At 42.0% G+C, this 14,854-nt stretch overlaps 1 protein-coding gene across 1 annotated transcript in view; it reads right to left on the minus strand.

Annotated features, from left to right (window-relative positions):
• The window catches only part of cdh22 (cadherin 22), a 159,324-nt gene that overhangs the window by 51,319 nt on the left and 93,151 nt on the right, over window positions 1-14,854 (minus strand). The window contains exons 6-7 of the mRNA XM_045705651.2: window positions 13,273-13,529; window positions 10,274-10,410 (exon numbers count right to left, since the gene is read on the minus strand). Coding sequence (XP_045561607.1) covers window positions 10,274-10,410; window positions 13,273-13,529 — 394 coding nt within the window. The remainder of the gene's footprint in view (window positions 1-10,273; window positions 10,411-13,272; window positions 13,530-14,854) is intronic.

Raw genomic sequence — 14,854 nt, forward strand, 5'->3', positions numbered from 1 at the left:
TACACCAGGGGCCTGACTTAATCATTGAAATATGAATTAATGCACTTAAAATTATTTTGATCACACCCTTGTTAAAAGATTAACAAAGCAACGAGTGCACACCCCTATTCTCCTGCAAACTTCTTAAAAGACTACATCGAAATGAGGGAGGGGAGACGATTACATAATTAGCGCAATCAAAATCCATTTCAAATTAGCCCTACTACCCTAATTACAAGACTCTGTGGGTTCGGAACTCCGACTTGTCGTTGCATTTTAATTCCAACTCCTAATTATTTGATTATGTTTGACGAGTTTCCATTTTGCTTCTGAACCATTTACAGTGGGGTGCTTCGAACGGGAGTCAATTCCAGTTGAAAGTGAGTCATCACTGCAATCTCATGTGCAATTTCGGTATCTACAGGATGTAATTATGTTCTAACATATCTATATATGTAAGAGTGTGTACAGTCCCCATTTAGCGATGCCTCTTTAATTGTCAGCCATTTACAGTTTCAAATCCATAACACGAAATGCGTTCCATTAAAGGGACAAACTGCAGTTCAAACAACCACAAAACACACCACTGTTTTGGTAAACAATAAACAGTGATATGGCTGGAAAAATACACCATAAGATTTCAACATGGTCTAAACTGCAGTCTTCAGTCAGTGTTAGCCCAGATACTCCATATAGACCAGGTACCCCAGATATCCCAGGTACCCCAGATAGCCAATATACTCCATATTGACTAGGTACTCCATATAGCCCAGGTACCCCAGATAGCCAATATACTCCATATAGCCCAGGTACCCCAGATAGCCAATATACTCCATATAGCCCAGGTACCCCAGATAGCCAAGATACTCCATATAGACCAGGTACCCCAGATAGCCCAGGTACCCCATATAGCCCAGGTACCCCATATAGCCAAGATACTCAATATAGCCAAGGTACCCCAGATAGGCCAAATAGCCCAGATACTCCATATAGCCCATGTACCCCAGATAGCCAAGATACTCCATATAGGCCAGGTACCCCAGATAGCCCAGATACCCCAGATACTCCATATTGCCTAGGTACTCCATATAGCCCAGGTACCCCAGATAGCCAAGATACTCCATATAGACCATGTACCCCAGATAGCCAAGATACTCTATATAGACCAGGTACCCCAGATAGCCAAGATACTCCATATAGCCCAGGTACCCCAGATAGCCAAGATACTCCATATAGCCCAGGTACCCCAGATAGCCAAGATACTCCATATAGACCAGGTACCCCAGATAGCCCAGGTACCCCATATAGCCCAGGTACCCCATATAGCGCAGGTACCCCATATAGCCAAGACGCCCCATATAGCCCAGACGCCCCATATAGCCCAGACTGCCCAGGTACCCCAGATACCCCAGATAGCCAAGATACTCCATATAGCCCAGGTACCCCAGATAGCCCAGATACCCCAGATACTCCATATTGCCTAGGTACTCCATATAGCCCAGGTACCCCAGATAGCCAAGATACTCCATATAGCCCAGGTACCCCAGATAGCCCAGATACCCCAGATACTCCATATTGCCTAGGTACTCCATATAGCCCAGGTACCCCAGATAGCCAAGATACTCCATATAGCCCAGGTACCCCATATAGACCAGGTACCCCAGACTCCAAGCCCAGGTACCCTATATAGACCAGGTACCCCAGATAGCCAAGATACTCAATATAGCCAAGTTACCCCAGATAGCCCAGGTACCCCATATAGCCCAGGTCCCCCAGATAGCCCAGGTACCCCATATAGCCCAGGTACCCCATATAGCGCAGGTACCCCATATAGCCAAGGACGCCCCATATATCCCAGGACGCCCCATATAGCCCAGACGCCCCATATACTCCATATTGCCCAGGTAGTCCATATAGCCCAGGTACCACAGATAGCCAAGATACTCCATATAGCCCAGGTACCCCAGATAGCCCAGATACTCCATATTGCCTAGGTAGTCCATATAGCCCAGGTACCACAGATAGCCAAGATACTCCATATAGCCCAGGTACCCCAGATAGCCCAGATACTCCATATTGCCTAGGTACTCCATATAGACCAGGTACCCCAGATAGCCAAGATACTCCATATAGCCCAGGTACCCCAGATAGCCCAGATACCCCAGATACTCCATATTGCCTAGGTACTCCATATAGCCCAGGTACCCCAGATAGCCAAGATACTCCATATAGCCCAGGTACCCCAGATAGCCAAGATACTCCATATAGACCAGGTACCCCAGATAGCCCAGGTACCCCATATAGCCCAGGTACCCCATATAGCGCAGGTACCCCATATAGCCAAGACGCCCCATACGCCCCATATAGCCCAGACTGCCCAGGTACCCCAGATAGCCCAGATGCCCCATATAGGCCAGATGCCCCATATAGCCCAGATACCCCATATAGACCAGATACCCCATATTGCCCACGTACACCAGAGTGTAATATTATATTATTATATTATATTATATTATTATATTACCCCATATAGCCAAGACGCCCCATATAGCCCAGACTGCCCAGGTACCCCAGATAGCCCAGATGCCCCATATAGGCCAGATGCCCCATATAGCCCAGATACCCCATATAGACCAGATACCCCATATTGCCCACGTACACCAGAGTGTAATATTATATTATTATATTATATTATTATATTACCCCATATAGCCAAGACGCCCCATATAGCCCAGACACCCCATATAGCCCAGACTGCCCAAGTACCTCATATTGCCCAAACGCCACATATAGCCCAGACGCCCCATATAGCCAAGATTACCCAGGTACCCCAGATAGTCCATATAGCCCAGATTCCCCATATACCCCATATAGCATATACCCCATATAGCCCATATACCCAGGTACCCCATATAGCCCAGATGTCCCAGATAGCCCAGATACCCCAGATAGCCCATGCCATCCTACTGCACACATTTCCTAGCTATCACTTGCTTTTCATTGAAGTGGTAGTAGTGCTGATGAGAATACTCACTCCACTAATAGCATAATCCTCACATCAATGCTATATTTTAATTGAGCGGTTTTTGCCTGAGCAGCAAGAATATAAATGGATGTGCTCTCACAGTCTTATCTACCTTAATTCAGCCCTCCACAGTGGACCTACAGAGCAGATAGGAGAATGGCAATAATCAGTGCGCATTACATTTCAATCCCACGAACAAAAAAGAAAAGCTAAAATTGGGCACATTGGGAAACTGGAATCATTGGGAAACTGAGGAACATTGGGAAACTGAGGAACATTGGGAAACTGAGGAACATTGGGAAACTGGGTCATTGGTCACTTTAAACCTCAGTGGGGGGATCCTCCGTCGTTTTCAGCAGACTGTTTTTATTTGCCTCACTGGTGAGCTGATCTGTTCTAAATTTGTCTTGAAGAAATATCAGAGACATGAAGAAAGTGGATTTCAACAGATTATTGACACGCTGTACATCTGGTGGCTGCTCAGCAGATGTTAAAAATCTTGATAGCAGATTTCTTGCTGAAATAACATTATACTGAGAGTCTTCTTCAGAGAGTCTGGAAAGGAAGCCCGTGACCACCATGCCACAGAACCACCATACCACCGAACCACATAACAATGTCACATAACCACCATACCACATAACCACCATACCACATAACCACCATACCACAGAACCACCATACCACCAAACCACATAACAATGTCACAGAACCACCATACCACATAACCACCATACCACAGAACCGCCATACCACATAACCACCATACCACCAAACCACATAACAATGTCACAGAACCACCATACCACATAACCACCATACCACAGAACCACCATACCACATAACCACCATACCACAGAACCACCATACCACAGAACCACCATACCACATAACCACCATACCACAGAACCACCATACCACATAACCACCATACCACATAACCACCATACCACAGAACCACCATACCACAGAACCACTATACCACCAAACCACCATACCACATAACAATGTCACAGACACCACCATCCACCCCACCGAACCACCATACCACATAACCACCATACCACAGAGCCACCATACCACAGAACCACCATACCACATAACAATGTCACAGAACCACCATACCACATAACCACCATACCACAGAACCACCATACCACCAAACCACATAACAATGTCACAGAACCCCACCCATACCACCATCCCAACCCACCCATCCCCCACCACCATACCACATAACAATGTCACAGAACCACCATACCACAGAACCACCATACCACAGAACCACCATACCACAGAACCACCATACCACAGAACCACTATACCACCAAACCACCATACCACATAACAATGTCACAGCCCCCCCAACCACCATACCACCGAACCACCATACCACATAACCACCATACCACAGAGCCACCATACCACAGAACCACCATACCACATAACAATGTCACAGAACCACCATACCACATAACCACCATACCACAGAACCACCATACCACCAAACCACATAACAATGTCACAGAACCACCATACCACATAACCACCATACCACAGAACCACCATACCACAGAGCCACCATACCACAGAACCACCATACCACATAACAATGTCACAGAACCACCATACCACATAACCACCATACCACAGAACCACCATACCACATAACCACCATACCACAGAACCACCATACCACCATACCACATAACAATGTCACAGAACCACCATACCACATAACCACCATGCCACAGAACCACCACACCACCAAACCACATAACAATGTCACAGAACCACCATACCACATAACCACCATACCACAGAACCACCATGCCACAGAACCACCATGCCACAGAACCACCATACCACCAAACCACCATACCACAATACCACATAACAATGTCACAGAACCACCATACCACAGAACCACCATACCACATAACCAGGCCTTAGACATAAAGGAATTGTGTAGATTCATGAACAATTGTTTAGGATGATTGCTACAGGAAACAGTTTGTTCTAAATGTAAATTGGGTCAACAGGGAAATGGGGATATGAATGGACTCTGAGTTATTCTGTCTTTGTTTTACCTCCCTTCTGAGGTGAAAGCACAGTGAAGTAGAGAATGGGAGCATATATGGTCATTTTGCTAGCAAAACAAAACACTATCAAAACACAAAATGTGACGTTATACTAAACATTGCCACTAACCAAAAACACATGAGGATGCATACACTCAATAGGAAATGTTTAGTTAATAATGTACAGTCCTGTGCAAATCTAATGTTAACTCAAAGGGATAGTTCAGCAATACATATGTAGCTATTTATTTTACCTTGAAAGACAAGAAGTGACTGGAATACATACTGGGGTTAAAATGTAATGCCCAAATAATCTAAAGAAATTAAGAAAATGCTACATTTTAACAAAACCAAAGTACTCCTTGTCCAGAGACTGCTTTCAAAGTAAGAAAATAAATGTTAAATTGCTGAACTGTCCCTTTAGGAAAATCACTTGTAATGAATATACACCAGTCATTAGCATACAGCCTTACACAAAGGTGCTAGACATGGTAGTGTATGAGGTGCGTTACCTCTGAACAATGTCAAGAGCTTTGTGCACTTGGAAAAGCACAATATGAATCCAATCCATTAAATACAACTGGCTGACATGATACATTGATCACAAAAACAATATTCAAAAGTTCAAAATATCGCTAAGCAGTCTTGATAAGGACATCGCGTAGATTATACAATCACAGACAAATCCCACAGGTCAGTGTGGCTCTGATGTATGATCAGTCTGAATATCTGTCTGAAATGTCCTCCACAGAGCACACCATTACTAAATGAATCCTAACAAACTCACCTTCGTCATCATTGGCTCAATGGTAAGCATAAATAATTTCCTCTGTTATATAATGTCCCTTCTCATTTGAACTGTTACACAGCCTAACACATAATGTTTTGTGCAAATTAATTCTCAAGTGTTCACGTTCATTAGTATGTCGTATCCAATTAGACAAAATGGCCACTATTTGTCATATTTCTATTACTTTTATACAGTTGCAACATTTCAATACTTTACAAATTCTAAGATATTTCCTTGCGAGGAAGCAGTCTGCACCAAGTCAGGGGCAATGTGAAACCTTCGCTTTAAATATATTTTCTTGAAAGATAAAGACTTTCAAACTACTCAGGTATCTTTTTACCCTAAGGGTGGGACAAGTACACATTTCCCCCCCATTTAACTGTCTCTGGGAGAAAAAAAAACAGTTTGCAATGTGATATCATACTATCTATCACAGGTCTTTGAAATGATGTGTCAGTCTTGCCGCCCTGATAGGATTCTTCCCCGGCAGGTCTGTCAAGAGTCTGCAGAAGATGCAAAAAGCTGCTTTTGACATTACTACTCAGCTCTTTGGTCTCCCATCGAGGGAAGAACTAGATACAGTACACTGCAGAGGGAACCACCTTTATGCTGCCTTCATGCGCAAATTGGAACTAGGAAACTCCAAAATATCCAACAAAGGAAACTGGGGATACAATGCTTCTGATCAAGTTTCACACTCGTATTTACCACTTGAAAGCTGGTAATGAACAGTTTTGGACGTCTCAAGCTCTGAATTAAGACACGTTCTAGGGATTTTTAAGCATATGTGAATGAAAACAATTGAGTTGATACTTTGTTGCGAACAATTGAGTTGACACTCCGATAGGAAGAAAATGCTGTATGATTGCCTCTGACATGGTGATATCATTCTTAAAGTATAATATGTTTGTTTGTTCTGGCCTTGCTCGTTACAAATCGGGGTCAATCCCCCCTGCAACATGATGACCAACCATGGAACTCATTCAAGAAAGGATTCAACAATGCTGATGTACTGTAGCTAGCAATCACACGGTTTCAATGTCAATAACGGAGTTGGGGGATAATGAGGGGTCATGTTATTTTCCTGTAATCTTAAAATGGCCTTGTTCAATTCAACCTTTTGCCACTCCAACCATAACTAGCTGAGGAGTCATAAAACCAAGTTGCACAAAACTGTTGAAAGAGTTCTTTAAAAAAAGTTTTGTCCTGGTGGTTTGCTGCTTCACTTCTCTTGACTCCTGCTCAATGTGCTCAAGAATCAATGAGCCGCTGGCGATAAGAAACATTTAGAGAGAATTTCTGATGAAGTCAACTGTCGACTTTGTTTGTCTGGGTAAAAAAAAAAAAGAGAAGCAAGGAAGGGCTTTATCTGTCAAGCACAGCCCTGTGTTTATGCCTGATATAGGCTCAAATTACTCTCTCACACACAATTAAATGGTAAATTAACATTAAAATGTGCCTATGTCATAATGTGAGCACAGAGAGAAAGAGCACAATAGCAAACAATTTGTCTTGAGAATTACAACACCAAGCAGATGCTGAAAGACTCCCAAATGCTCATTTGCTCCACATGTTTGAGTGAGAAGTTTGCTTGCAAGGCAAACAAATGTGTCGTGTAGAGCACTTGGAGAAAGCACAATCCCAAACTACCATGAATAATTATATTCGTACACGTATAATTATAACACACAGTATAAGGCTACATTTTTACACTTAAAGGGATAGTTCACACAACTTATACATTAGTTTCATTACCTTGTAAGCAGTCTATGGACAAGTTATGATGACAATCCATGCTTTGGTTTAGTTTCCCTAGCACTGTTTCCACATGCTAACATTTTAGCCTTTTTTTGGCACAAATCCAATTCAAGTCATGGGACTGAAATTAGCACTTTTAGCGCACCATGTCCGAATCATCAAAAGTATCTAAAATTGATTGTGAAGCTTAACAAATTTACTTAAAGATGATTTAAACATGATGCATGAAAAATGCAAATATCAGTCCTATGACATGAATGGGATTTTTCATACAAATGCTAAGTCTTTAGCATGTGGAAACAGTGCCAGGAAAGCTAAACCAAAGCATGGATTGCTGTCATACCTTGTCCATAAACTTCTTACAGGGTAAGGAAACCAATATGTAATTTTGTAATTTGGGTGAACTATCCCTTTAAGGGAGAAAAACAAACACAGAGAGACGTAGAATTCACTGTTGTGCTGAAATGGTTTATTTCATCCTGTGAGGCCAGGTAGATATTACTAGCCAGATGCAGAATGCAATCTCTTGTGCTTTCAATACAATCCCAACTTCACTTCATCTGTCAAAGATTGGAAAAAGTACTCTGTGTATTCCTGTCACTGCACGACGTTTAGTTCTTAGGGTATAAGAATAGCTTGCCACCAGCTACTCCACCGTCAGGGTATTACATTCTTCATTTTCTTTGCGAATGAAAAAGTATTGAACAAGATGAAACAATGTTACATGTGTTCTGCTTTTATTTTGGATTATGTGACAGCTTGTTGGTGCTGACGATATCTGTTGGTCATCTGTGATTCCATAGCAATATCATAACAATCACTTCACGTAGAGCCTTATTATATATGAAAAAGCAAAACAAACCAAACTTCAGATTAGTATCATATCAGTTACTATTGGGTCAAGGCTGGGTGTTATAAACTGGTATGACAGGTGCTATGTCATTCTTATGATAGTGTTATGTATCATGGCCCTGTATCAGCCTCTCAGTCAAAGGCATATTACCAATTCTTACTTAATTTAAAACATACAGGTATAATGCTTTAAAACTTGTTATAAGCATGTACAGTGGGGGAAAAAAGTATTTGATCCCCTGCTGATTTTGTACGTTTGCCCACTTACAAAGAAATGATCAGTCTATAATTTTAATAGTAGGTTTATTTGAACAGTGAGAGACAGAATAACAACAACAAAATCCAGAAAAACGCATGTCAAAAATGTTATAAAATGATTTGCATTTTAATGAGGGAAATAAGTATTTGACCCCTCTGCAAAACATGACTTAGTACTTGGTGGCAAAACCCTTGTTGGCAAACACAGAGGTCAGACATTTCTTGTAGTTGGCCACCAGGTTTGCACACATCTCAGGAGGGATTTTGTCCGACTCCTCTTTGCAGATCTTCTCCAAGTGATTAAGGTTTCGAGGCTGACGTTTGGCAACTCGAACCTTCAGCTCCCTCCACAGATTTTCTATGGGATTAAGGTCTGGAGACTGGCTAGGCCACTCCAGGACCTTAATGTGCTTCTTCTTGAGCCACTCCTTTGTTGCCTTGGCCGTGTGTTTTGGGTCATTGTCATGCTGGAATACCCATCCACCACCCATTTTCAATGCCCTGGCTGAGGGAAGGAGGTTCTCACCCAAGATTTGACGGTACATGGCCCCGTCCATCGTCCCTTTGATGCGGCAAGTTGAGTTGATGTCAAAGAGCTCCATTTTGGTCTCATCTGACCACAACACTTTCACCAGTTGGCCTCTGAGTCATTCAGATGTTCATTGGCAAACTTCAGACAGGTATGTATATGTATTCTTGAGCAGGTGGACCTTGCGGGCGCTGCAGGATTTCAGTCCTTCACGGCGTAGTGTGTTACCAATTGTTTTCTTGGTGACTATGGTCCCAGCTGCCTTGAGATCATTGACAAGATCCTCCCGTGTAGTTCTGGGCTGATTCCTCACCGTTCTCATGATCATTGCAACTCCACGAGGTGAGATCTTGCATGGAGCCCCAGGCCGAGGGAGATTGACAGTTCTTTTGTGTTTCTTCCATTTGCGAATAATCGCACCAAATGTTGTCACCTTCTCACCAAGCTGCTTGGCGATGGTCTTGTAGCCCAATCCAGCCTTGTGTAGGTCTACAATCTTGTCCCTGACATCCTTGGAGAGCTCTTTGGTCTTGGCCATGGTGGAGAGTTTGGAATCTGATTGATTGATTGCTTCTGTGGACAGGTGTCTTTTTTACAGGTAGCAAGCTGCGGTTAGGAGCACTCCCTTTAAGAGTGTGCTCCTAATCTCAGCTCGTTACCTGTATAAAAGACACCTCGGAGACAGAAATCTTTCTGATTGAGAGGGGGTCAAATACTTATTTCCCTCATTAAAATGCAAATCAATTTATAACATTTCTGACATGCGTTTTTCTGGATATTTTTGTTGTTATTCTGTCTCTCACTGTTCAAATAAACCTACCATTAAAATTATAGACTGATCATTTCTTTGTCAGTGGGCAAACGTACAAAATCAGCAGGGGATCAAATACTTTTGTCCCCCACTGTATGAGCCTTTATGATGTCTTATAACAAGGCTGATAATATGTTATGTCTCTCTATGTATACAATGCAATACACATTCATAGAACTGGAGCATATACCTGCTTCCACTGCTGTCACAGTGATGTTGTGCCAGCCAGCCGTCTCTCGGTCCAGAATCTTGCCCAGGGTGATGGCGCCCGATACTGGATCAATGTGGAAAATCTGCTCCTGGTCTGTACTTCGGTCAATGGAGAACCTGGTATGGAGAGCAAGAAAAAAGGGGAGTACGTATTTGAACAGTGTAAAATCCAATTCTAAACCATCTGCAATACTTTTTCGGTGGCTGCCCTAACACTGTGGCCCATTGGGATATTGCCAGTTGCCGTTGACATCGGATTATGGCTATACATTAGCATTTTCAAATGTAGGGAAACTGTGAGCCAGATTAAAAAGAGGATGAAAATAATTATCCATTTAGCATCTGTATAGGAAACCTGTCACAGTGCTTGTGTCCCTACTGCACCTACATCCCTAAACAAGTCTGTGGTTTCAGCCCATGCTGGAGGGGAAAAAATAAAAATGAATATTTCATGTTGCACTCCAATGAAAGCAAAATACATTTGCACATCCTTGTGGTTGGCTCCACGAGGAGCGCTCAGAAGAGTATAGAGCCAACAAAACCCTGTGAGGAGTTTATTTTTTTCTCTTGAGCAGGCTCGTGTGCCCGTCGGGACTTTAATGGAATATTATGAGCATAATCATTTCCTTTTCTACCTTTTGGACAAAAAGCTCATCAAAGGGACCAGTCGGGTCTTTGTACAAGTCGTACAAGACAGCTAAAAGGGCTACAGTGAGATGAGCTTCATGTAGTCTAGGTGTTGAGGTGCATACTGCATCCACAGATTATTCTAGTCATATTACATTAGAGTCTGCCCGCTCTGAATCTGTAGTCTATACAAGGAACAACACATTTCATAGCAGCAACGTTTATACATGTTTACACTACATCAATCAACAGTATAGTTAATTCTATCATTAAAATTTATTTTATTTATGCAAGAATTAGTGACAAACGGTGACACCTACAAAATAATTATATAAATGACATCAAATTATATTTCAGTTTTCAAAACTGCTATAGTAGTTGGTGAAGGGAGATCATGAAGATATTACCAGATATTACCAGTGTATCTTATAACATTTGCAAATATGCCATCACTTTAAAATATTAATGGAGAAGTACACATTTCCAGAAGATCTGTAAGCACTAATATGATCTGTAAGCTCTAAACACATCTACCCAAACACTTCAGTTTCAAGACGCCATTCCATCTTCCTGATAAAGAGCCAAACAAACAAAACAAACACATTTTCTGTTCACACGAGGCCAGATTTTGTTTCCAGAGGCTGTGTTCATTCCTCTGGAACTCTTACCCCCTTGGTACAGCGCCCGTTACTGCCTGCTAGTGCCAGCCAGTGTCCAGCAATACCCGATCGGTGCCCTCCGGAGCAGGGTGACAGGAGTGTGGGAGAGAGTGATGGGCCCTTGGGCACCAGGTGGCGGGGTTAGTTCCGTCCAATCGAGATGATTAAAGTGGTACCGATGGGCATGGCGCAGCGCCAGGGTACCCTCGAACCCGTTGGCTCTCGCCTGCCAACAAGCAGGCAGTGGCACTGCCATTGTGTTGTACTTTATTACACCTGGAGCACTTTCAGTTCAGCCTCATGCATTTTTAATAGAGGTAATTTGCACAGTCTGTGTGTGTCGGTGTGCGTGAAGCTCCACTCGCCTCACCGCTATTATTCCTCCACCCAAGACCTGAGGTGGAGGCTCTGGCACAAAATAATATCATTCTGTTCATAAATAGGGATCTGAGCGAATGCACAAAGATGTGTGAGATACTGAGGAACCCTATAGCATGGTCAACAGTCAATGCAGTAGCCTAGAGTAATGTGATTCTGGCATTGTACAAATGGATGAATCAATGTTTTCATGATTCAAATTGTGTCATGGAGCGATCTTCCAATTGTGTGTATATTACCATATTTAAAAAGAAATGTCAAATCCCAAGCTCCATGTACATCTAAACGTGTGTTTGTTGATATAAGATGCCATTTAAATCAGTCCTATAAATGCAGTAATGTAGTCCTTATTTGGGGGTCTTATATGACATTGCAAACATATGGTCGGGTCATTTGTAGCTATGAACAAGTTTCTATTTGTTGAATGTTCTGCTTCTTTACTTGTGAAGCATACATTATACTAATGGTATGTCTTATTATAGGCATATCTCTACCCGTTCTTATAGCCATATCTCTACCCGTTCTAATAGCCACATCTCTACCCGTTCTTATAGCCATATCTCTACCAGGCTCATAGCCATATTTCTGCCAGTTCTTATAGCCATATCTCTACCCATTCTTATAGCCAGTTCTACCAGTTCTTATAGCCATATCTCTACACATTCTTATAGCCATATCCCTTCCCGTTCTTATAGCCATATATCTACCAGTTCTTATATCCATATCTCTACCGGTTCTTCTAGCAAAATCTCTAGTAGTTCTTATAGCCATAAATCCACCAGTTCTTATAACCAGTTCTATCAGTTCTTATAGCCATATCTCTACTAGTTCTTATAGCCATATCTCTACTAGTTCTTATAACCATATCTCTACCAGTTCTAGCAGTTCTTATAGCCATATCTCTACCGGTTCTTCTAGCCATATCTCTACTAGTTCATATAGCCATATCTCCACCAGTTCTTATAAACAGTTCTAGCAGTTCTTATAGCCATCTCTACTAGTTCTTATAGCCATATCTCTACCAGTTCTTATAGCCATATCTCTACCGGTTCTTCTAGCCATATCTCTACTAGTTCTTATAGCCATATCTCCACCAGTTCTTATAACCAGTTCTAGCAGTTCTTATAGCCATATCTCTACTAGTTCTTATAGCCATATCTCTACCAGTTCTTATAACCTGTTCTAGCAATTCTAGGCTTATCTGTAGGTTTATCTGTAGCAATACTTACATACCCATCTGAAGCAGTTAATGAAGAACTATCTGAATGAAATAATAAACTGTATTGGATTTGAAAAAAGGAGCCATGATCCATACCTGACAGGTGCGTTCTCCTTGTCCGGGTCCTTGGCGGTAGCTGTGCCCACCAGTGCACCTAGCCTGGCATCCTCCTGGACCTCCATGATGGCCCCCTCAGCAGGGAGGAAGACAGGCGGCTCGTCTGCATCAGTTACGCTGACCCGCACGATTGTCTGGTCGCGGAAAGAGCCAAGCTCCAAAAATCGGGGATCCACGTGCTTGTTGACAGCCTCCACCACCACGTTGTGTGTACGCTTGCTCTCGAAGTCCAGTGGCTGAACGGAGCACAAACAGGGAAGAGCTAAAGCAATGACATGTCACTCTAAGGGGAAATAATTCACCCCTCAGGCAGACGCTATAGGGTGCCTAAGTGTAAACTGAGCAGATATAAGGATTGCCATGTCTATCAAATACCTAAACAGCAATAAGGAAATCTGAGCTCTACTGCTGTACAAACCTTTTCTATTCATATACTGTCCATGCCTTCAGAAAGTATTCACAGCGCTTCACTCTTTTCACATTTTGTTGCGTTACAAAGTGGGATTCAAATGGATTTATTTGTATTTTTTTTGTCACCGATCTACAAAAAATACTTTGTAATGTCAAAGTGGAAGAAACATTCTAACATTTGTAAAAAAAAATTATGAAAAATAAAACACGAATATATCTTGATTAGATAAGTATTCAACCCCTGAGTCAATACATGTTAGAATCAACATTGGCAGTGATTACAGCTGTGAGTCTTTCTGGGTAAGTCTCTGGGCTTTCTACACCGGATTGTGAAACATTTGCCCATTATTCTTTTCATAATATTTCAAGCTCTGTCAAATTGGTTGTTGATTATTGCTAGACAACCATGTTCAGGTCTTGCTATAAAATTTCATAACGATTTCAGTCAAACGGTAACTCGACCACTCAGGAACACTCACTGTCTTCTTGGTAAGCAACTCCAGTGTAGAGTTGGCCTTGTGTTTTAGGTTATTGTCCCGCTGAAAGGTGAATTAATCTCCCAGTGTCTGGTGGAAAGCAGACTGAAGCAGGTTTTCCTCTAGGATTTTGCCTGTGCTGAGCTCCATTCCATTTATCTTTTAATTCCGAAAAACTCCCCAGCCCTTAACAATTACAAGCATACCCATAACATGATGCAACCACCACTATGCTTGAAAATATGGAGAGTGGTACTCAATTATGTGTTTTATTGGATTTTGAAAGGACAAAAAGTTAATTGCTTTGCCACATTTTTTTCAGTGTTACTTTAGTGCTTTGTTGCAAACAGAATGCATGTTTTGGAGTGTTTTTTATTCTGTACAGGCTTCCTTCTTTAAAAAAACAATTCTATAAAAAAAATAGATTTCGGCCTTTACTATTAAAGCCCATAAAAACACATGAAATAACACATTCATAAATGGCAAAAAAAGAGTCAAAAAATAAATCATAAGGAATGAGGTCTTGAAGTGTCTTTCCTATATTTAGAAGATACAAGAAAGCTCAGTGTTCGTGAGTCTCGTCTTTCTATAGTGGGGTCATATTAGTTTGTAGCTCAAACGGTTCGGACACCACAGACAGAAGTTAGCACATCAGCGTTACCGACTTCAGACGA

Source organism: Salmo salar, chromosome 22, assembly GCF_965601325.2.
Source record: "Salmo salar chromosome 22, fSalSal1, whole genome shotgun sequence".
Lineage (NCBI taxonomy): Eukaryota > Metazoa > Chordata > Actinopteri > Salmoniformes > Salmonidae > Salmo > Salmo salar.